Below are 25,511 nucleotides of genomic sequence, written 5' to 3'. Positions count from 1 at the left end.
TTGCATGTGGTAAAAAGTTTTAATTCCAGTAGTTAGTCTGCATGTACAAATATCTATAAAAAGTGAACACTATCACTCTTTGTATGTACAATTTGCAGCATGAGGTTAACTTGGGACTGCTAAGAGGCAAGAAAGACGATACAAGACAGAGATTATTACCACCTACACGTCTATCACAACAGCCTGTCTCCAAAATTTCATTCAAGTGCTTGGAAGTCACTTTTACTGTACATTTGTCCTGCAGCAATAGGATGCATACATACATACAGGAGGCAGAAAATTCATTGCAGCATTGCCATGTTTCAAACACTATACAATCAAACCATGCAAAATACATCACTGAGTACTTCATTTTCATTTCTATTCAATATATCTATAGTCTTAAAAATCTTCATGTGCAGCTTATGTGGATAAAAAACAAAAACAAAAAAAAAAACAAAAAAACAAACAAACTCAACAACACTAATATTTTTAATGTTAAACCTTGTGTTTTGTTAGGGAGTTTTTCCTGGGTATCTGTTCAGGCTGTCGACTGTTAGAACGTTTTCAGCTTATTTATTTGTATCTGCATGGTACACTTTTTAGCTATAGTATCATATTCTTTGGAAACAGCTGCAGAATTTTAGGAAAATAACAAAGGTTGAGGAAGAAATCTTAACTTAGAGTTTGACATTTAGGTAGGACAAACACCTAGCGGGGTATGCAAACTTACATTAAAAGACAAAGTGGCTTCGAAACAGACAGAAATAAATTAACAAGGAAACCACCACACATTTGTAGTATTAAAAGCCGTGCTGGGGGAGATAGAGTAAAGGGTGAACAGGAAAAAGTCAGTTTTATCACATCATCTTCTACCAGAATCCTTCATTTCGATGCATGCAGTGTGAAATTGCGAGGCATCTTCCAGAAAAATGGCTTGTATGCCTGTGTGTGTGTGTGTGTGTGTGTGTGTGTGTGTGTGTGTGTGTGTGCACACTGTAAAGTGCTCAGCATTCATTTTGCATTCCCCTGATAAGGTACAGCTGAATCATCAAACAGAGGGTTCTTCACCTCCATCTCTCCAGTCTGTTGAGAGAGCGCAGAAAATGAGCAGCCAGTCATAAAACATTAGGAATGATCAGTGCTGTAAATATGTGTATGCGCGACTTTATGCGTGCGTTTACTCACTGGTGCAAGTCCGGGACACTCGTATACTGTGAAGTCACCTCCCACCTCTTCCTCATCTGATGTGCCCTCAGTTTCACTGACTTTCTGTTCTGGCTTGTGACTAAAAAAACGAATCGACACTTGAGTTAATGTGGAGGTGATGGGGTCAAAGGGCACAGGGAAAGGATGTGGTTTAAAGTCTATAAAAAGGCACAAAGGTGTTGCAAAAAGAGAGAAAGACAAAATAGCAAATAATTTACTTTCCCATTGAGAGCATCTGCTGTTTTTGATGTTGATAGTGAAACATTTGAGCACTTTGGGCCAGAGTCTTATCTCCCATCTGTGGAGCAAACAAAAGCAGGAAGCGTGGATCACACATTTGAAGACAGAAGCCTCAGCTCACAAACCTTGTGGTTAAAGCAGAAGAAGAAGTGAGAAACAGAACTAATAATACCCGTTAGGCAAAGCTAGAGATGGGCGCTTACCGAAGTACCACTGGCAGATACACCCGCCCCTCCAAAAGCAGGGTAGTCTACCTTCTCGGCAAGATGTGATTCTTTTTGAAACCTGTGGGCATCATCAGCTTCTTTTAATACTTGAGGGGGTTTTCCACTTAAAAACAATCTTAAACACAACCTCAGAGCTTATGGTAGGTTATGGTGACAGCAGATTTAAGCAGGTTCTGATCTCACGGCCACGTCAAAGAGTTTCTGAATGTTCTTGCACAGCATGTGTCTTTATAACTTTAAGTTATTAAATGCATAAAACCAAACAGAACTAAACATTTCATAGATTATACTGCATGTAACTGTGTAAACTATTAGTTCTTTTTGACTTCAAAATGTAAAATAAATGACTTTTTTTAAAAAATATAAATTAACTAACTGCTGTATTGTTGCAAACACACTAGATTTGGCTTTGTGTTGCACTCACTTCATTTCAAATGAGAATTTCATATTCTGGTAAACTTTATTCAGCAGCTTTCTCTTGCATTACTTCAGATTTTCGGTATTCACACTTACTTGATGTAGCAGACAGTAGCCAGGATCACTGCCACCGTTCCCACCACCACACACACAGAGATGATAACTGCAAATTGATACAAAGAAAGAGGTAAACAGAGGGGAACAGAGCCTGTTAGGGGCAAATAACAAGTAAGTGAGTGAGAAACTGATAACCACTGTGCTAGGCATTTATGATGGCTAATTTAATTACCTGTTAGCTAATTCGCTCAGTATAATTGGACATCAAAATGATGCGCAACATTGACGACAGTGATAAGATCTTCTAAGGCAAACTTAGAGCTAGGAGGCAACAAAACGGCTTGATAAGAAATAAGACAAGGCCCAATTTTTTATCTGGTTACACCCTAATGTTGCACCAGAAACCTGAATTTCCTGCTAACAGAGAAAAAGTGTTTTTTTCCCTTTGTGGGTACACAGAGAAGCCTCTTGAAGCCTCTCGCTGCAAACATCAGGCCCCTTGGCACTGTTGTGTACTGAGTACATGAATTTATACTCACTAATAATTACGGTATCTGCCATGGGTGCTGGCACAGGTACAGGCCCAGCGCGGCCCTCCACATCAGCGGTCCAGGGTTGTGGTGTTGCTGCATTAGAAGATGGAGCTGCAGTGGAGATATTCAGGCTTTCACTTAACATTATTCCCTGTATCTTCTTTTTGTGTTTGGAGGCATCCGTCTTGCTGTTTTTTCTATCTGTTCCGGAAATAATGGCGACTGGAAAGAGAGAGTAGGAAGCAAAAACAGCAACAGAGTCACAATCACAGGTTACAAGTAAAAGGAAGGAAAAGCATTATCTGATCAGTCAAAGTGCTTCACAGATGACTGGTATGCAATAATCAGACAGCTGAAATGTAACATGTAGCATAACATAATAAAAGAAACACTTCAATGGGACACAAAACACTCTATGAGCTTTAAAAAAACCAAAAAAACAATAATACTCAAGCCTCTGTCTCAAATGGAGAATAATGTGTGATTACCACTTCTATACGATTCTGCTGCATTTTTCTTACCCGGATGTTTGGATTGCTTTCTTGTTGTTTGTTGCTTCATCTCCAACACTTCCTGTCTCTCAATGATGGAGTGAAGGAAGTCAATTTCTTCATCCAGGTCATAGGCTTTAATCTTATCTAAAGATGAGAAAAGATTCAGACGTTTTACTGAGAGAATTAATGAATTAAACCACCGATTATAAAAAGCAGTAACAATCGCAGTGAAAGCCAAAGCCTTTAACAATGAACTCATTCATATAGCATACAAATTGGATAGTAACCACAGACTAATTTTACAGTGGCTTGCAAAAGTATTCGGCCCCCTTGAATTTTCCCACATTTTGTCACATTACAGCCACAAACATGAATCAATTTTATTGGAATTCCACGTGAAAGACCAACACAAAGTGGTGTACATGTGAGAAGTGGAACGAAAATCATACATGATTCCAAACATTTTTTACAAATAAATAACTGAAGAGTGGGGTGTGCGTAATTATTCAGCCCCTTGAGTCAATACTTTGTTGAGTCTGGGGCTGAATAATTTATTGGCCAAGTATATGCGCAAACACATACAAGGATTTGGTTCTGATCAATGGTGTCTCTCAAGCACAACAATGTTAGCAACACAATATATGAGCAACAAAGAGTGTACATAAAGAGCAGTTGCAGTCTGGCAGTGTGAAGCAATGTGACAGTTCAACTATATACTATATAATGAAATGAAAAACAGCAGCTAGAATCTCATACGACACAATTAGGACAACATTACTCTCTTTGTCCAGCTGGTCTTCTCAGTTCCCAGATGTTTACACACTGTTGTGTCAGAGAGTTTGCTAGACAGTGGTCCTTTCCCATCTTATTGTAGAGACGTGTTAATGTACATTTTACACGTCTTCTATGTTCTATTGTGAATAAAATCTGGGTGTATGAGACTTGCACATCATTGCGTTTTCAAGTTTTGCAGAACGTTACTTGCATCAAGGCTTCCTCTCCTCCAACCGACTGACTATTTGGATTTCTTCTCTCTTTGTTTTTGTCATCTCTTTTCCGAAAGGTCTCAGAAACACAACTTTAAAGTTAATCCAGTTTAATGACTGAAGGTGACAGGTGACTATTGTTGTAACCAGGGGAGGGACAAGCACGGAGCGTTTGCATATGGTTGAGGAATGTATGCATAGATTTGCATGTGTTTTGACTCTCAAGTGACAAACAGTGAGCATGCTCGTGCCTTCTTTTCTCCGGGGGACTGATTAAAAAGGACACAATGCTAAACTGTTGTTAACAGCCCTTTAGGCCAGACAATGAGTCACATTCTTGCAGGACAGCCAAAGGCTCCAGGGCGACCGGGGCCGAGAGCGTGTGTGTGGCCACAGGAGGAAGCACCGCAGGGGGGCAGGAGCAATCAGCCAAACCCTGGCTTCACTGGGATCCAGTTGCTGCCTTCACAATAGACCCCACAGCTCACTGCTAATGGTGATAATCAAAGAGTTGTTTCCCCCTGTAACACTTATCTGCTATATATCAAATGCTATAATTTGATATTATTGCTGTTTGCATATAATCCTAGTGAGACAAGAAGCCTCGAGTAAAATAAAGAATCAAAAGAATTAAATCTAACTACATGAACGATAATACATTATATCACCATTCAGCATTATTCCCATGAGATTCTTGTTATAAATAAAATTTATTTGATAGAGATGATGCTCTTTAAATTACAGCCAATTTCAATTTACAACTTTTTTCCTAGTTGAGTGTTTAAATACACAAAAATGTTTTACAGTATTCAATTACATAAAACTACAACATTATAGAGATAAATGACTACAATCAATACATATTTCTCAGGATCAGAACAGAAATATAATGAAATACAAATAAAAAGACACATTAAGTAGAATACTCTTTCCTAAAATCTTTACTGTGAAAGATTTAATACTTAATAGTATTTTAAGAGAAAATTAATGAATCACTCAAAGCGTTTGAGAGATTCTGATTTTTAAAGGTTGTGTCAATGATGACAATGAAGAGCCTTTTTTATCCATTCATCCTGTCTGATCCTTGAAGAATACCCATTCTATTTTTCAGCACAGGTTACTTTTCTCAGTCAACCCCTCACACAATCAACATCCTGAACAAATATTTAGCACAGCGTGCATTTTAAAAACTCCCAAGGAGAAAAAAAAAGGCACGGAGAGCACCACTCAATCCAACTAAACGAATGCGTTATTACGCCAGCACTACATTAATGATTACAGTGTCACTTTCCCTCCAGAAGGCTGGCCATCTGGCCAAGCTAATGCGTGTGATATGACATGCCAGCACTTTCACTGAGTGCTTTGTTACTGTGTCACCCCCCCTCGCCCCTCCAATCACACACACCACCACAAAAACACTACCACACACACACAAACACACACATACACCATTGGCTATTTAGTGCACTCCATAGCAGGTGTCTGTGGAGGCGGGACGTACCATCTGTACCCTGCAGGTGGATAAGAGCACCAACTGTGCCTCTGTGGTCGGCAGGAGCGTGTGGAGATGTGGGTTTAAATTCTAGTGAAACACACAAGAGTAAGTAGAGCCTGGCTGGTGGTGTCACAAATGTGTGGTGTTACTAAAAAATCTGCAGCTGATATGTAAAAAAAAAAAAAGTAAATAAATAAATAAAAGTATTATATTTAGAAAAATCCCTCAGCATCCCACCGAGGCTAAGGTTGATCATTCACCCAACAAAAGTGGTGACTGTAAAATGTGGGTGGATTGTCACTCACCAAGTATGGACACCTCTCCTTCTGAAAGAGAGTTTCGCCACCGGCCTGATAATGACCCATAACCTCTTGCGAACACCCAGGGGGCAGTTGGGTACAACAAACAAACATTAAACATCTCAAAGGGCAATATGGGTCACACACACATGTGCTCTTTTCTTTTCCCACTTAAAAACCATTCACATTTCTTCCTCCCACCCAAGAAAATCACACATGTACACACAGACATGCACACTTACTTCCTCCTTTCCGTAAATGACTGACTTATCGGATTAGTCGCCTCGTTTGCAGGTTCTTGATTAATTCTACAGAAATGTCAAAAATACTATGACACAATTACATGTTTTCAGACCAAAAACGGAACAAAACAAAACGAGGAAGAAGCTCTCAAAAAAGTAAATATTTATATTGACTATATCACTGCTCCTTTATAAATTACAAGCTATAAAGCTATTAAACCTAGTTTTATGTCAGCATGCTTAGAAGCAGCAGGACAAGAAGTAACTGAGTTCTGGCCTGTTAATGTATAATCGGTGTGTCCTGCTGCCACCTAGTGTGTAGTTGAATTAATGGCGGTAGACAAGATGGAGACTAAGCGTCAATTCAGGGTTTTTGCAGCACAGTACTTTTTTTTTTTTTTTTTTTTTTTTGGCGCGACCTCAAGAAATTTAAGCCAAAAAACAAGGAGAAACCTGCCAGCATTGTAATATTATTTTTAACCTGACCTTTTTTTTTTTTTTTAAACTGGTCTTCATAATCATCAATCATAATAGACACACTTACTGCCTTTACTATCTGGAGGTGGCTCACACTTACATTCACTCCCAAATGTTTAATTCTGAGCCAGGAGTAAAACTAACAGTTGAAAATATTCTCAGATTTTCTAAAGATCTGTGACTAAACAGTGCTGGTCATGGCTCTGAGATCAGTACATGCTCTTTTCAGTGGGTTTGGAAAAAAGGTCAAGAAGACAATTAAGCCAGAGGAAAGAAACCAAAAAAAAGGTCACAGTTTAATCAGAATCTTGTATTTACTTTATAAGGTGGTGAGTGGAGGGACTGGTGCGTAGTTAAAATGCCATTCTGCCACTTCATCTCTCAAGTTGGTTCCTGTGTACTTTATAATTGTAGCACCGAGCCATTATCCACCTGCTATAAAAGTTAGTCGCAGCTGAGTGCACGCTTTTAGGTCAGTGCGAAACCTAACCAGCAGAATTTCTATCACAAATAAAGAGCCGCACCTGTTTTTCCATGCATACTTACACAAAATGACGACGCCTACTAATATAAAGAGAAAATAAAAGTCGAAGAAGCTGGCAATAAATCACGCAGAATGCGCTGATCTTTTCTCTGATCAAGTCTTAGAAAGGCGATTTTTAGAGGTCAGTCAGTTATTAAAATCTGCAAATATTCATACTGATACTGTTATGTAAAATAACTACACAAAGCAGCAAACCCAGCATAGCAACAGTAGCTGTAAAAATGAAAATTTAATTTCAGGTATATAATAGACAACAGAGCCAAATTTGTTTGATTTCTATCAACTTCTGTTTCCTGATTTTCAAATGTCAAAAAAAAAACAACAAAAATAACAAAAAACAACAGCTGTAATATTTGCTGAGGGCAAATGTTCTGATGGTAAAACTGATAAAAATTAATCACGTAAACTGATAAAATGAGTCATGCTTCTTTCTCTGGTACATTCACTACATGTACAAAGTACTGGGCCACAGTCCCACCTAGCCATGCAGTCTGCCTTTACAAACATCTGCAAAAGAATGGGTCATTCAACAGAGCTCAGTGATTCAAGTGTGGTACTGTATTAGTATGCTACTGCTACTGCAAGAAGTCAATTTTGTGGAATACCTTCCTAGGTATTCCACAATCCGCTGTAAGTCGGATTAATGCAAAGTGGAAGCATTCAGGAATCAGAGTAGAAGTAACGCCAAGGTGACCCAGTACTTTTTGACCACTTAGTGTTGAGCATCATACACATCATTGATGATTTACAGGCTGTAAAACATGTTACATGGGAGTTATTTTACTTTAAGTTTTACAAAAGTAGAACAGCAGGAGTGGTATAAATGGCGGGATTGATTAACTATGATAAATCTGTATACGAATAACATTGACAAAAAAAGAGCATCAAACTAGCTCACTATGTTTTTACACACCACGCTGCATTTAATCATTAGCTCTTATGAATCTATGCTCTCCTCCACAATGTCTCTTTTGTCCCGTCTTCCTCCCCTCACCTCAAGCCAGTCGCGGCTGATTGCGGTCCCTCCCTGAGCCTGGGTCTGCCAGAGGTTTCTTCCTGTTAAAAGGAACCTTTTCCTTCTCCTTATAGCAAAATGCATGCTCAAAGGGATTTCTCTGTATTATTGTAGGGTCTTACCTTAGAATTTAAAGCACCTTAAGGTGAGCTGTTGCTTTAATTTGTTGCTTTATACATAAACAAAACGGAATTAAACTGAATTTCAGATGGTGATCATATTTTTTCTTATTTTTAATACAGTGTGCCTTGTTAACATTTCATCGAGTCACAGAAAAGAAAAACAACAACAACAACAACAACAACAACAAAAAACGAGCTCATTTGTAAACAAACTGAAATAATGGAAATTCGGGTTACAATTTTTCTCGCCTCATCTTACAAAAGTATATGGCTGCAGGATATTTTCAACTGTCAGCATGTCATGGCCTTTTTGTTATTGATGGCTTGGTTTTATGTTGCATTATACAAGTCAGTATGAGCATGTGTACCTAACCGGGGGGGGGGGGCAGTCTCACATAGCTCCATGTAGATATAAAAGGCAAAAAAAAAAAAAAACAACTCCTGAAGAAAGCGATTGCTGTGCCTTTAGCATATACGGTTTCACAGCAAGCATGCAATCAGGTGACACAGCTTTCAGTCATACTGTGTGTTGACAAATGGCAGTGCACACCTCTATGTCAAACACAGGCTGGCCCAACAATAAACAATAAAAAAGTGCTGCTTGCCTCGCTTGCTCCACTTCCAGTGCTTGCTTACAAATAACTTTGAACAGTAGAAACTCGACAGTCGACTGTCACCATAGAGGCGAACAGTCACACAACAGAATTTTGATCTAAAAATGTAGGTAATCACTCCTTTAGTTGGAACAATAGGAATGACCTCAGAAGTGCAATATGCAGGACGTAATATAGCAGAGGTAGCCACAGCCCCGTGCAAAGAAAATACACCAAAAACCTACAGACTGTATGAATGAATCTGTTACAGTTCCTTTTGTGTGTGTTTGAGGGCATGTGCATTTGAATGTGAAAATGAGAGAGAGACTCATGTGGATCAGTGTATTCTGCAGTGTATTCCTAAAGTGGTTTATGTAACCACTTTAGGAAGCTTAGAGACCTATGATGTACTAGATTCACAGCACCACATACGTAAACATCACAGAGACACAAAAGCAGAAATGCCACCCAACATTAAAGTAACTATACTAACCGATTGCATCTTATCATCCCAGCGGACAGTTAATAATCCTCTCTCCTTCTGCATGATGTGACCTTTTATCCGCTGACACTTATCTCCCCCTCTTGTTTACCTCGCTCTCTGATGCTGCTGAGAATAATTTGAGCCAAGTTCGCACTGGATCCTCTCCTGCTGCAAATCTATATAAATTATTAATCCTTAAAAAGCCACATGTGGCCCACCAGCTGACATAAACACACACACGGTTCAAACACGCAAACGTTCACGCTCCTGAACACAAGATGCTGCCTTTTCTCTGTCCAACGTCTGTTGTGAAACGTGGAGTGCGTGTCAGCAGTGTAATGCCACGTCATGAAAATCTGAAAAATAGCATTTATTTCTGCAGCTTGGCTCTTTCACTGAGAGATATTGGATTCAGTGATGGAGATGAAGGTTAACAGAGACACAGAGAGAGAAAGGCATGTCATCTGAGTGATTAAGGCCGCCAGTGCGGGGTCACTGCACGTGTGTGTGCGTGTTAGATGTAGCAGGGGCAGGGACGGATTACAATACAGAGAGAATCAGCCTACGCCATAGTTGCCAGAGGCATTGGAGGAAGAAGAGGGGGGTGAGCGAGGACCACAATAAGATGCCCTGGCAAAGAATCACACCATTAGGATAAGACATTAGCACGTTTGCCTGTTTATTATCAGAGAGAAGCCATTTGAACCTCACACAGGTAACCAAACTTCAGAGTGTTATTACAATATGCACAAAGAACTAGTCCAAAATTCTCAGTTTATTCTTGTCAAGCTGATATATATATATTTTTTATCTCAGTTTTAACTCTGCGAATCCAAAGACTGGAGAGTGACGTGCATGGCAAACAGTCACAGAATTCAAATGTTCCTAATTATTAGCTGCCCTTTCACGTCAATGATTAATGATTTTGTCAGTAAAAATTATATACGTTTTTAAACTAGCTGATCATTTCCATCCCGTGCACTGGTTTTATCCTGGTGCTCCAGTTTTTCCCACAGTTGAAAAACATGCTGACAGGCTTAATGAATTAAAGACGCTCACACAGTTTATTTCAACAGTTTTACTTCCTAGTGCTTAAAAAAAAAAGGTTGGAAATGTTTGAAGATAACCAAACAAAATTACAGTTGTTCAGTAGAAGAAAAAGACTCGTGAGATTATCGTGTGGTGGATAATATCTAACAACACCACATTACTTCTGTCTTAGTTAAGTCTTTAAAATCAAGTGCTAGTTTGAGCTGTAATGTCCTCACAGGAACTGAGGAGTTTGTGAGCATAGTAAGTGCAGAGCCGTGTGAGAGCACGCATATCTTTTTTCCCCCCCACATACCATAACGCACGCAGCGTCCTTCCTCACTCTCCTGCAGAGGAGATCGGCAGGGACCACAATCTGAAGAACCACGCTTGCAGGAGTCGCGCCCCTGTTTAGCACAGACTGAGCGACACCCGTGGGCTGCATGAGAGGAGTGAAAATAAGTCTCATCAGCACCGCAGTCACACTGATGTGATGCAGAAACGATGCTTTTAACGTGGCGGTGAAATAGCGCTCTTCACGTTGAACGAATAAGAAATGCTTCACCATTACTGTCAGTCCTTTTATTAGTGTCTCTGTTTAGAAATAAAAGACCTGCTGTGGAACACAGTGTCTGTTGATGTCAGAGTTACATCACAGCTTCACAGAGATTTGGAAAATTGTTTTAAGAGTTCAATGTAACCTCTTAGGTTTAATATTGTCAGTAAGAGAGCCACACTTTTTATAGCTATCTGGATTTTATAACGCGGTGAGCCCCACCTGTTTGGCCGTCGATATCTGGTTAATCACTTGACCTGATTACTGCCGGTTTCACAGAGCTGCATCTGGATATATACACAAACAGCATGACAGACACACAAAAGAGGGAGTGGGTCACAGAACCACAGCAGGTGTGTTGGTGGCAGAGGGCAAGTGGAGCTCTGGTATGTTATCAGAGTGGATAATGAGCCCAGCAGTGCTGCACAGCTAAAGGTGAACAGCACAGCGGGCAGTGGTGCCGGCTTAATGAACACGAGGAGACTCCAGTATTTCCAAAGAATAACAGGTCAGGGCTGGTCAAGTATACAGTGTAATATACGACTACTGTAAAAACTTGGCTCAAGCTAGTGAGGCTGCCACAGCAGGGACTGAGTTTAGGCTCCTAGGAAAAGGGTGAAGGTGCAGCATTGTAGAGCAGGGGTGTCAAACATTAGGCTCAGGGGCCTTTCATTTACTGCAGGAGCATTTCTTCATCATGTGGAAAAACTGGCACATACTGTTGAAAGTGCGCTGACAAAATAGGGAGTTTGAGTGGCCCACTTAAGATCAAAGTGAGCTACATGCGGCCCATTACGTAAAATCAGTTTGAAATCCCTGCTGTAGAGGAAGGGATATGCTGTACTCATAATGTACGGAAGAAAGGAAAAGAGTGCACTTAAAGAAAATTTCATCTTGATTATCTTGTTTTCTTAACAGCTGTAACCCAAATTTGTATCTGAAAATAAAATTTGATTACCAAAAACATCACAAAACATCAAATATTTAAGAAGTTAAATATGACATATAAAGTTAAACTTGTTTACCACCATAAAAACACTCAGAAAACCATTGGCGTAAAAGCGAGATCACAAACTTGCAATTTTTTGTTTGCCGCTCATTTCCAAACTGGTACTGCTGATCTGTTCAATTCATTTCTTCTCGTCATGTGGATATAACCCAAACGTTTTTTTGGTCCATCTTTGTTAAATTCATCACATTTTCAAGGCAAAATTTATGAAGTGATTTAAAAGATTGTAGGTGAATTAGATGATTCATTCTTTGAATAATAACCTTTTTTTTTTTTTTTTTTTTTTTAAAAAACAGACTTACAGTGAAAGTCTTTACTCAATGAAAATCTGACACTCTCAACAGCAGCACATACACATAACACATTTGACAAGGTTACACACTGCCACGACTTTGCAATCGGCAGATGGGCACACATCCACATCTTCTTATGTCACTGACTGGCCTGGCCTGCGAGTGAAGGGCGAATGTGTAATCTGAGAACACTGTTTGACAGACAATATCTGGAGATAATGGAAACCATGGGCTTATTTTTGTGAACCATTGGTGGCTGACAAAAAGAAAATGGTTTATTAATCATCTATTAGCGGGAAAAGCAAATATTTAATTATGATTTGCTTTAGAGTAGCACGCAGGTAGAAATCTCCCTGAGCATCCTCGATTCAAAGTCACACTCTGTTCTCTCCAGTTTGCACTGAAAAGCAGCAGCGCTGTCACCTCCATCTTTCACCACCTGCTTAGTTATTCCACAGCACTGTGAGTGTAGCATGCTCATGCACCAAATTCCCCTCATTTCTAATTACAAGATTAGAAGTTCTCTCTGTTGCTTCTTTCCACTTCCTTCAATCTATAACCTTACAGGGAAAAAAGCATCACTAGAAAGAGCTTACTCTGTCCTTGTCCTTTTATGCAACTGCAAAAACTTACTTAACTGACTGAGTACAGCTCATTGCTGGGTATGTGTTTGCTGTAAGACCATGCAAATGCACTTAATTCAGAATTCGCCAAAATTTAGATCGACTTTCTTTTTTTTTCTCCATGTGAAAACAACACTGGTAGCTCCTATTCTTACTCCCAAAGACAAGCACAGAGCCAGTTTCGGTTTAAGAATGCATTCCTCTTCTAAACAGCCTTTCAAGCTTATCTGTCCTCTCTCATTCTCTCTCCCAACAATCATCAGTCAGTTTTCTTTTTTCCCTCCACCAATTGTTTATTTATTTAACACCTCTTTGATCACAAGCCATTTAGGCCCAGATTAGGTGTTGATGAATGCACTCATGTCACAGATCAAATAAGCTGTTCTCATCTGTAAATGTGAGTTAATCAGTCCACTACTTTGGTCCCGAGGTGCTTTGGTTGCCAGTGGATGAAGCCTAATGCTGTGGTTCTCAATGTAACAGCACAGGACAGCAGTGCTCTAAAATTCTGCCATATGCTCAGAAATGTTATAGCTGCTTGCGGCAATAAAATAAATAAAAGCAAACCACAGTCATCACCATGTGGCACAAATCATTATCAGGCAACTTAAGAAATGATGATGATTTTATACCTTTAGACTTAAAGAAAAATGTAATTTTTGCCTCCATCGTGCAGTAAATACTGATGATGAAGTGAAAGAGGTTACGATTTCTACTGAGTCACTCCAGAGTCTCTGGGGTTTTTTAAGGAGTCAAGTTTTAAGCTTCAAATTTGTTTCTTGGACTCTAGTAGAGTAGCTTTGCATGATTTACTTTCAAAATTATCCTTATTTATCTTACACTGGCTCCTTGACAAGTCATTTTAGCTCCTTGTCCTTTTTCTCTTTATGTCAGATTTCTTCCACTTTTAGTCCAAACGCCAGTTAGCAGGGGCTTGTGTGGACCAGAGTTGACCATATAAGGATATGTGCTCTCATGACATCATACAGAGCCATGGGTACAAAAAACCCATAGTGTAAACTAAACATTTGTAACAGAAACATTGAGTAACAGAAATTACTTATACTGGCCTTAGCATATGAAACACTGTAACCATTAAAAAAAGCTCACATCCCTGTAATGTTCAAACAAAATTACACAAGACAATTCTTCATTTGTTTGTCATATAAATTTTACAAATGTCAACAAAAGATAAGAACAATTTCATTCCTGTCAAAGTTAGGGATCGGGATTTTTTTTCTTTATTTTTAGCATCCTGATTATAATAAGACTGCTAGAATTTCAGCACTTCATCTGTTATTCATCATGTGGGAAGTTAATGTGCTGAAACCTACTGCAGTCACATGAGCGAGGAAAATTATTCACCTCATGCACAAGCAGCCATACATACACAAACCCACTCTCCATGCTCATGAATGTGTGAGGCTGACAACGGAGCGAAAATGATGGTGAGAGGTGCAGCAGTCAAACAGAAACTGCATTACCATTTTCTAGCATAAAAAGGTTTATACAATAATTAATCTGCAGTAGTAGGCCTTTGGTTCTCCAGAAAGCCAAACCGCAAATACATATGATGATACTTTTCTAAACACACCTGAACAACATGGCCCTGAGTGCTTAATCCACTGCATTATGAGAAATAGCTAAGTAAATACATGCAGTGGGCATTAGTTGAAGTGTACCGTATTTGCCTAATGCTGAACATATGTTATTAAATCAGCAGAGATGTGTCCCAATTTGCTTCTGTTCAGTCTACAGGCATCGGTTTTCCTCGCGTATGTTCTGAGCTGTCAAGGCCACCATAAATGAACAAACAAAGATGCTCAACAACATGACAATCGTATGACCAAGCTGCTCAAATCTGTTTGCGGCTGTGACAAAAGGAGTCATCGAAGTGAACGTCAAACAGGCAAAGAGGTGGCCTTGCGTCCACACAGTGTTGATGCTAATTAGGAAGCTCAGTTAAGATGACAAAGGAAGAGGAATATAAAACAAGACAGAACAAGAGATGGAGAATGGATACACATTAATAATATAGATACACATTTAAAAAGCAGATTTTCTGCACTAGATAAGGACGTTTAGTCTCAGCTAAGACAGAGGAGGTGTGAAAAAAAAAAAAACATTATGCAACTCAGGGACTCAGAAGTCCTTGGAACAAGTGAAAAATGACTTTACTAACCATCTGCTGCTGCTGTTGCCAGGCTGTGTGCTAAGCAGCAGCTTTGCCAGCAAGAAATGAGAGGCAAGCAGAGGCATTCTCACACAGCCTGGTACACACCTACACTCCCAGACCAACACTAAGACACATGCACACAAAAAATCTTTGATTTTTTTTTTCTCTAACTTTTGTCACATTACTGTGTACACATTTAAGCTGTTCTACAAATACAGTAAAATAAACCACACAGCCATGTGTGTGAATGTAAGCGAGTTAGAGGAAGCAGGAAATGGGTATGCCAGGAGGACCATACACTCCCATTGTGTTCATTTCCTGACCCTTTGATAGCAGACAGGAAGCAGCCCAACAGTCCAAATCAAGTGAAAACATTAAAGAGGTCTGTGCACAGCTCCTCACTTGATATAGTCTCCATGGATAGTAAATTTGACTCGATTTGAGTGTTTTTATGCTTGCATATGCGGCTTTTTGGAATTCTGTTTATCCACTATGCTCTAACAAATGCCAACAACATGTTTGTAGTGGTTTGTTTTCCCTGGCATCTGCTGGAAAAAGACCTGCTAATGTACGCTACCATGGAAGTGGATTACAGCAGAATAATGTAACACGAGCCAATATGCTGGTCAAGTCATTATAAAGAGCCTCAGAACAAGGATGGCTGTCAAAACCTCATTCTGAAGGAAGTGAAATGGGAAAATCATGCTAAGAGAGAACAGAACAAAAGCCAGCCAACATCCAAGGAAGAACTTTGGATGATAAAGTTGGGCATTTCAAATATTGACTTTCTAGCTTGTCAGAATTCTGCAAATTTGGTCTTTGCCTTATCTACTGCATTTCCATTTATGCATGCACATCTCAACAAATCCAAACACCTACTTTCCATTTTCTTCGCAAAATATAAAGAAATTAGCTAGAAAAAAACCCCAAACACATTAGGACATTTTATACAGCTGGGATAATTTCCCTTTTCTGCAGTTAAATGATTATAAGGTCGAAGAAAAACAGACTCAACAGAAGTTTTTACCCACAGGCCGTCAAACATGCCCTACCTCCACCCTGATTGGAGGATAACTGTACTGCCAACACTCATGGACATTACACCTCATATATAAACCAGATTTCTATTTATACTTCAAAGCAACCAACATCCCTACCTCTTTAAACTGTATTTATTATAACCTTATTTAGTATAGTTGCAACAGCACCCCCCTACTCAATGTGCAATATCACTGATCACACTGCACCTGCTCCTCAGATGGCATGTATGTATATATATATATATGTAAGCGTGTATGTGGAAATATGTGTGTGTATGTATGTACGCATGCATACATGTATATATACACACATATATGTATGTTTGTATGGGTGTATCCGTATGTTTGCAGGTGTATGTATAACTGTAAATGTAAATTTGTCTGTGATTGTGTAAATACTTATGCTATTGTGTACTTCACACACATGGAGAAATGCCAAACAGCCTTTCATTGTTCTTGTAACAGTGACAATAAAAGCTATTCTATTCTATTCTATTATTTAAAACCACTTCTGATTGGACATAGAGGCAGTTTGTCAAGTGGCAGCAACGTATAGGTTTCAGAGTCAGCTTTATTTATCGCAGAGACAGAAAAAGTGGACATATTAACTGTTCTGTAATCCCCAACCCACTTGCCTCATTTCTCAGAAAACCATGCCAAAAACCCTGAAGCCAAAATATAGAGCTGTACGTGGCTATAAATGGCTGAGGTTGTGAAAACTGTCTACATTATCATTTTCAGTAGCGTAGGTGTTAGTTTCCCTCGGTGATCTGGTACGATGACTCACCTAAAATTAGGGTGGAAAATGGGGCATGATTTACACCTGCTAGTCATGCGAGCAAAAGCTCAAACAGACATGCAGAAACACAGGCAGTCGTGCTCAAAAGACAGAGGCAGGAAATACACTGGTAGCTTAAGGCAAATTACATTTTTTTATTTATTTTTTTTACATGATGGAAAAATGAGGTCGAACAAGGTTTTGTTTTATACTACTGCCAATCAGGCCCATACCTCGTCTGGCTTATCACAGTCTGCCATTTATATTTCTGTTCCAGTAACTTCTGTCATTTTAGACAATGATGAGTCTAACCCATTACACGGGAGACAATTACTATGTCATTATCATTAGAGTGAAGCAAAGCAGCACATCCCACAGCGAACAGAACAGAGGTTAAAGTGATTAAAACAATGGCGGTGTGCAGGCAGCAAATGAAAGCTCCTTTATTTTGTCATTTTTCCCCCATTTTATTTTTCATGGTCATCTTGTTTGTTTGCTCCTGGCACGATCAGTTGTTGCAGTACAATATTTCAAATATCCATCCTACGATATTCATTTAGTGAGTCTTATAAAATATTATATATTAGATTGACTAGTGTAAATAATATCGATCAATAGAGGCAGGCATTCCTTCTAACTATATGCACAACGGAAAGAGTGCAGTGAAACCCATGCATGAGGTATTGCTAGTAGTTGTATTTAAAATCAGGCTAAACCGATGCAGACATTCTTGTTAAGGATGTGGCTACACGCAAATGCAAACCTGCTGACAGAGAAAATTTGGTGCTCTGAATTTTCACCTTTTACTACACAGCAGTAATCAAAAGAAAGAAGTGCAGAGAAACTAATTGAAGGTAAAATTCTGCTGACTCGGGTTTGATCAAACGTGTGTGTGTTTGAAATTAGCTAATTGTGGCTTACAGCGCGAGTGAAATGAGTCAGCAAAATACACAGCCGACTTGGGGGATGTCACACCGAGATATCACTGAAAATGATCATCTGGTTAGGGGGAAAGCACTGAGGTCACTGCAGCTCCCACATATTAAGACGACGCTTTCGAGTAAAAATTGTCAACGTAACATCTGGGGCTCCGTGCAGCTGTGTCTTGGTTGTTCAAAAGTTCATCTGACTGTAGTAAAAGGCTTTTAGCTTATATGTTAGGACCAAACTGGACTGCACTGGAGTGAACTGGAGCAGAGTTGTTGGGGGAAAACTCTGTAAAAAACCCAGGAGAAATAAAGACACAATGAGACAAGGTTACTTTTTATGCTTTAACGTGCGCACGGGTGAGCTGCAAAGAACAACTCACGTCGTGAACAGAGGCTTGGCACTTTTTATAGAAAAGACAATGAGAACAGGATAAGAAAATAATAAACAGATAAAATAAACAACTCCATATGTGGCGCTAGTCTCGTCAGCAGAGAGCTGGGAGAAAGCTGTGAGAGATAAAACAATCTAAAACAATGTGTCCTCGCTGGGAAAGTCTAAGAGGATAATTCTAAACTAATCTAACCATAGACAAAGGGCAGAGAAAAGGCATCTTTGTACATTTAAAAGAAGGTAAAGAAACATAGAATCATTTTCCACTAACAAGAGTGAATGAATGGATGTTGAGAAAAAGAAAGAAACAAGCACACAGAGTCCTTCATTTCTTGAAAAGATAGCTCTAGATGCTCTGTAAGTTAATTTTGGCCCTTTAATTTCCCAGAGAGGTCTGCTAGTCCACAGAATGCTCTCAAATACGAGGGGGAGTGGGAGCTTTAACGAAGCCACTGCAGCAAAACCTTGGCTGGTCACTTATTTTTCCAGACAAAGACCTCAGTGAGATAGATCAATATTATTGGTAAGTGTTTCCTGGCCACTGGGTAATTTCAATAATTTTCCCTTTCTCTACCGAGTGACATCTAATCCCACCAATGACTGCACAAACCACATAACAGGTTCATATGAAACCAGAACGAGCACTTTCTTATCTCTGATCTGCATTTTGTCTTAGAAACAGAGTTCATAAAGACTCCAATTAAAATAAATAAATAAATAAATCACGGTATCTGTGCAAATCGGTGTATGAATTTGGTCATTTTGCTCAGCAGATGCTGAGTAGCCTAAAATAACTACTATTTCCTTACTGTTTTGAACAGAAATCCCCTTGCAAGCCCTAGTTAATCCACTTGTCTTGTTCCTCATTCCAGACAGATTTTTTGAGCTCATGTTTCCTGAAGTCTGCTCAGCAGTGTCACTGACTGTACAGGTGATAGACCGCTTCAGTTATGTCATTTCTAAAAGAGCAGTTTTGTTTTTAAACCCAAAGGAAAACACAAATGTCTTTACACACATAGCAGGTCTTTAACCGTATCCACATGTGAACATACTGTATGTAAGCTTTACCTCGTAAGAATATACAGTGATACCAGGCAGTGTATATTAACCCAGTGAGAGTTGTTTAATGTCCTGTGTTTTGTTTTGTTTTTTTAAATCAAAAGACAACAGATGAGTATTGTTGCTGTGCGTGTTTAAAGGAGAGCGCGTGTGACAGCGAAGATATAGATCCTAATCCTAGTGGCAGAAACAGCCGGAGGCAGAGGCTTTCTGAATACTAATCACTCCAACTCTATGTGGGTTTAATGAATGACAAACTTGGCATTTAAGTGTGGCAGCACAATAATGACCAGACTCATTCTGAATATTGAGAAGTGGAGATGATGCTTCTAATATGAAATGCTAAAATTAGACAAACAAAGCTTTTTTTTTTTCCCGAGTGAAAAAAGGTGACTCTCCTGGCGTTGCTAATATAGTACACACCCCTGAGCCTGAATTACACAACAACCTCTGCGTGCTAAATTTATTCTGTATCTTGGCCACCAGGATAGACATACTTTATGTTATCAGTTGGTTAAATTGAGGTTTTGGATTACTTCCATCCCAAAAAACCCCAGTGTTCAGTGAAAGCTCTATGGCTTACTTAAGCACGATGATGATGTGTCAGTGCCTCCTGAATAAACCACCTGATTACATTGGCCCATTCCCAGTCTCTACGTCTACAGTCTTTTAAGGGCATTTCTCCGCAACAACAGCGACGGCTTTGGCCTTTCCCGTCATCAAAATGTTAAGTCCGCTTTCCATAAGTCTTCTCTTCATGCACAAGAAAGATCATTTTGCTTTACAGTTTTAGCTTTCTGATGTCAAACACATGTCTTTCAAGGGAAGCTAGTAAGCGTATAAACTATCACTGAAAGAGCAACCAAACCTAATCTTATAGCTCAATAGAAACCTGAGAATTTAAAAAAAAATATTCCATCCTAAAGAAAGTAAAGAACTGGTCTCAACATATTCAGCGACCACTTCTTTAAATTTTTGACATTCAAGCAGCAGTTTCTCAAATGGCCTTGGCTACCAAGAAAGCACAAGACAGAGCAAATTCACACCATTTGGAGCCCAGGGGATGTCAGTGAAGTCTGCAAGGGTTTACTGCTTATTTACATAATTTACATCTATTCCAGGAATATAAAGAATTGGATATATTCACATTACTATGGGGCATGTTATCGGCAAGAATCTGTTGACACGTATAATGATACAGGGTTGTGAATCAGTATATTGCAATGTGTATTCCATTAATTCAGTGGCATTAAAAAAGTAAACTTTTCAAAGAAATGAGACCTAACAGGACACGGGGCAACACAAATGAACCACTGGCTGCTACAAATCTGTTAAGTAATCAACACAGTGTTCTAAAGCTTACTATTGTACTCAGCTGCATTTTCTTATACCCAAAATCCTGTCTTGACTTGTAACAATATTAGTCTTTTGCTAGAAATTACTCAGAAGTAGCCACAGAGTGGCAGAAACAACCTGGCTACTGTTATTGGTCCTTTTTTGTGGCAGTCATCATTAAGGTGCAATTCAATCTTTCTTGGGATGTCAATCAAATAGCCATTGGCACTGGATTATTGACAGTAATTCCAGAAATTCCATGAATATCACGATTACTGTTAGTACCGATGTATCACAGCATCCCTTTCTGCTGTGACTGAAAACCAAGAATTTGTACTGCATTTCGTTTAAAGCTTTCATTTCTCCAAGCCGTCGTACATCAGTCAAAGTCCATTCACACTGCACATGCAATACTTCAAATGTAAACACTACGCACATTTCATTTGTCACAAAGCACATCAGAGCACACGCCTTGAACAACCACTTTAAATTGAAAACAGGCTTCTTCTTTTTACACATTCATTCTTATAGAAATCTAAAAAATATACATTAACATCAACAAATTCATACTGGTTTGGGTCAATAGAGGCAGTCAATGTTGAGTATAGTGTGTGTGTGCATGTGTGTGTGTTGATGGGTGCATGCCTTTAATAAAAGATAAAGATTACATGAATCCAGCTGTTGGTTCTCCCACGGGTTTTCTGCATTAATGGCTGAGAAGCAGATTATCGCCCCTGCACATATTAACAGCAACCATCTCTGTGTGGTAAAACATTAGACACACACACTCACATATAAACCTGCAGCCTGGTAGTTCCCACATACTTAAAAATTGCCCACTTGGTTTACACATCACTTCATTTGTCTTACATTTTATAGGGTTATTGTGACATTAACAAAGGTGCAATTGTCAGCACAGAACAGCCTGAGTAACCTGACAAGGAAGTAAATTTGAATTTTTGGCCTTTGTCTTTCCATTGTGCTCTTGTCACTCATTCAGATTCACACGCACTTGCTTAACCTGCCCTCAGCAGCAAGACACATACACAACCAAACGAACACCATAACCAACAATTAAAGTGTGAACAAATCACACTTGTATAGTTGCACATCTCTTCCCCGCGTTAATAACAAAAGCTCTTTGGTGACACGTCCTAGTAGCGTTAATTGGAGCGACAGACAGTCGCGCTACAGCTGAAAACAAGCTCAGGCCACGGATGTTAAGGTGTCCCGTTGGGGATTTACCTGGCAGTCTAGCGCTGACGGGGATGACACAGAGGAGGACCGCGGAGAGCAGCGGCAGCAGCAGCGAGGCCCGGCGCCTGCGCCCGCACCTCGGGCTGGAGAACAGCAGCATCCTTGGGTCTTTTCGGGGACGTTGAACCGCAGACGGGGACGGGGTTTGTTGTCATTCCCCCATCACTTCTTCTTCTTCTTCTTTTTTAAGGTTTTTGTTCTCTGATGCAGGAGAGCTTCAGCGCAATGAGCCCACAGCGATAAGCCGAGCACGTCGCACCGAAGTGCAGTCACACACACACTGCGCACCGTAATCCTTACAGTGCTAAAGATAGCGGAGCTTCAGGCAGGGGAGGGGAGGGTATGTGTTTGACGTGCTGCCTTCAGGACCTTCTCGGAAACTTACAGATAAAAATACCGACTCCCCTTGACACGTTTACAGTTTGAACATATTTGTTTTCTTTTTTCATCACAGCTATAATTATGCAGACAGTGAGAGGCTGATAATTCACTTCAAATACATTTTAATTGTTTGTTATTGAAAGTCATTTGAAATCAATTTAGTTTCTCTTATTTTAGCCAAAATGAGGTCCACCTAAGCAAAAGTAAGTTGACATTTTAACTTAAAAGCTTTTCTATGGACAGATGTTGGTCAGGTTTTCATTAGTTAAGCTGAAAAGGTCTACAGTATAATATTTCGCTTTCTGTATTGTCATAAGGACGAAACAATATGATTTTTTTATGACTTTACAAAAATATTGGGACCTAATTTCACAAGTTTCTTGAAAAGGAAAAGCTGCCTTCACTGGTGCTCAAATTCTTCTAGTTTCAAATGCTCCAGTCAAACAGGAGAAATGAAAACGTGTCAGGGTATCATGTTAAATGTATAGGTTAAATACGTGTGACAGATAAAGCCTTTTATAAATGATGGAAAATTCCTAACCTAACCTCAATCATCATGATGTCTTAAATCTTAAATCACAGATTTCCCACATGCACCTGTGATATTATCTTAACTAACTTCATTGCCGTGATAGCCAGGACATTAATTTAAAAAGAAAATGCGTGTACTGAATCATCCGAAGTTATACAGAGATATTTCTACCACCAGATCGAGATCGTGTCTGATCAGATTCCCACTTGCACTTGAATGCAACAGCGATTACAATCAGGATACCACGTAAACGCGTACGTGAGGTTTGACGTCGTGGAAGAACCGGTTTAATAATGTGATCTTCTTGGTTTGATGGTTTTCATGCAGCTGGATAAAGTCGTGTATTCATGAAAAAGTCCTAGTCTTATTTTAATGCGGATAACTGTTCACAGTCATAGTCTACGCATTGCTATTCTTTTTTATTATTATTATTATTCTTGTTTATCAATTTTTCCCTCTTCCTAGCAGTACAGATATGATCCAAATGCAGATAGCTGCAAAGGGAGACAGCTGAGGAGCAACAGGTAGCAGCAGGTGGAGGTAAAATGATCTCCAGCTGTATTTTTAAGATGTATAGATAGACATCGAATAGACAAACTCTTTTTTCCATTGTTGTCCCTCCTGTCTGCCAAAGCCATTATTGTTATTTCCCAAACACAGACCAAATGGCGAATAGCAGCTGGAGGCTGTTTGCTTGCTTAGTGCTGAAAGACCATTGCCAAACAAAGAGCGGAATTTAGGTCAGCAAGGATCTTTAGCTGTCCGGTTCAAAGTAAGTCCTCAAACCGGACTACTAGTAGCTCACAGTCTTCCTGTACAAAAAGAAAGAGAGCGTATCGCCTACACCCTCTGTCAGTTCAAATGTTTTACATATCAGGACATAATAAAAAAAATTATCTAGTCTTTAGCAGCTCTTAAAGTTAAGTAAGTGCAACCTGAAATGAACAGGCGAACATGGCATTACACACATAGTACCCATGACATATGAAGCAATGGTTTTCTCTGTGGAGAAGTTCTCACCCACTCTTTCATATAAAATTTGCTTCACGGTTTCATTTATGTAGAGCTCGATTCCCGCCACAGTGTTTCAGTCAGGCTGAGGCCTGGGCTTTGACTGGGCCACAGCAACACCTTGATTCTTTTCTTTTTCAGCCATTCTGTTGTAGATTTGCTGTGTGATCAATACTGACCAAGCTTCAGCTGCTGGTCAGAAGGGCTCACAATCGACTCTAGAATCTAGAGCAGTGACTGCGCGGTGTCTGGGTCCTGTGGCTGTAAAACAAGCCCAGATCATTACCTCTCTGCCAGCGTATTTCACAGTTGGTGCAAGTTGTTTGTGCTGATATGCATTATGGTCAGGCTGCTCCTTACCCTCATAATTCCTATAAAAGCAGTTTGGGTCGACTTAATTTTTCACACTGCTTCTGCATTATGGCTTAACTGTCATAAAATAAATAATGACAAAGTGTCTTATATCAGGGCAGCATGTTCTCCTTGGGTCTGCGTGGGTTCCCTCCAGGTACTCTGCTTCCTCCCACAGTACAAGAACATGCAGTTAGTGGAGTGAGGTTAATTGGGGAAGCTAAATTGCCCAAAGTGTGAATGTGAGTGTGAATGGTTATCTCTGCGTTAGCCGTGTGACAGACTGGTGACCGGTCCAGGATGTACTCCACCTCTCACCCCAGAGGGGATAGGCTCCAGCCCCCTACAACCCTTAATTGGATAAGCAAAGTGGAAAGATGGATGGATGCTATAATATGTCATGTTTGCCACTTCATATGAGGTTGTATTTATCTAACTGTAAGGTCTGATAAAGACCAGATTCCTGTCCTGATATGTAAAACCCTTGTACTTTCTTTTTACTATGACTATACACGCACTTAAAAAAAGCTGTGTAATCAAATGGATTTGTGGTATACTGTATTTTGTGACACACACACACACAAAACCCCCCAACATGTCATTTGTCTTGCAGTAAATTAGATTGCTCTAGGACTACCACTCAACAATTACAACCTCTTTATTCTAAAAGCTGTCCAGAGTCCTTACATGGCGGGGCTTTTTGTGGGTGAAACAGCATCAGCAGCACTATTATAACTGATGTCATCGCAGGCATCATCGTTCTTGCCACGTAGTCCTCTGGAACAAAAACGTGTCAAGGTCTGTCTCATTTTTCCCGGACAAAGGTAGTCAGACAGCATTCTTTTTTTTGAAAAGCTCACAACCCGCTGCAGTGCTGTGGCACGGATGTGATGCATGTGGGTTTTGGAGGCAACTGATGTTACGTGTCTTTTCTGTTGAGCTCAAACTGTACATAAAATATATACATAAAGAAGTTATTTTGCTCTTGCACAATATTTCTAATAAATTTTTAAAAAATTCATAAAATTACAAAGATGTGTGTACTTAATATGAAATGTGTTACAATCAAATTGCATTTCCAACCTGTGTACACAGCTGCACACATTACTTTAAACTACTTTTAAAGGGAAAACTAATCACAAAAGGTCTTTAACCAGATAAATACGTCAGTATGAAGTGAGAAATAAAGTATCAGAAAGACTACGCTGGATGATTAATCACAAAAGCCTACTACAGGCAAATGGCAACCACATCCTTTAACCTATGACCTCATAGGAAACCATAACTGCCACTGATGATAAAAATGCAGAGTAATGGAAAAAAGAAAAAAAAAAAAAACATAGGTTGG

General features: G+C 39.5%; 1 protein-coding gene across 1 annotated transcript; it reads right to left on the bottom strand.

The window, feature by feature from the left end:
* Positions 1–22,206, bottom strand: LOC146570696 (neural proliferation differentiation and control protein 1-like). The gene is made up of 8 exons (XM_085279323.1): positions 21,877–22,206; positions 3,184–3,300; positions 2,669–2,884; positions 2,169–2,235; positions 1,632–1,713; positions 1,407–1,486; positions 1,168–1,267; positions 1–1,065 (listed from the first exon to the last, which is right to left on the bottom strand). Exons 1-8 carry the CDS (start codon positions 21,986–21,988, stop codon positions 994–996), a joined length of 846 nt encoding a protein of 281 aa, XP_085135449.1. The 5' UTR covers positions 21,989–22,206; the 3' UTR covers positions 1–993.
* Positions 22,207–25,511: the final 3,305 nt, after the last annotated feature.

Source organism: Mchenga conophoros, linkage group LG7 (assembly GCF_057382185.1).
Source record: "Mchenga conophoros isolate Kocher_MC1m ecotype Shallow Benthic linkage group LG7, M_conophoros_male_GT1.1, whole genome shotgun sequence".
In the NCBI taxonomy this organism is placed as follows: Eukaryota; Metazoa; Chordata; class Actinopteri; order Cichliformes; family Cichlidae; genus Mchenga; species Mchenga conophoros.
This window is presented reverse-complemented; position numbering and strand designations above follow the sequence as displayed.

Coding starts and splice junctions, on each gene's coding strand:
- LOC146570696 (XM_085279323.1), bottom strand. CDS start 21,988: ATGCTGCTGTTCTCCAGCCCGAGGTGCGGGCGCAGGCGCCGGGCCTCG. Junction 2,236..2,668: donor GGCAGATACCGTAATTATTA/GTGAGTATAAAT, acceptor ATCAATTTGCAG/TTATCATCTCTGTGTGTGTG. Junction 1,487..1,631: donor TATCTGCCAGTGGTACTTCG/GTAAGCGCCCAT, acceptor TTTGCTCCACAG/ATGGGAGATAAGACTCTGGC.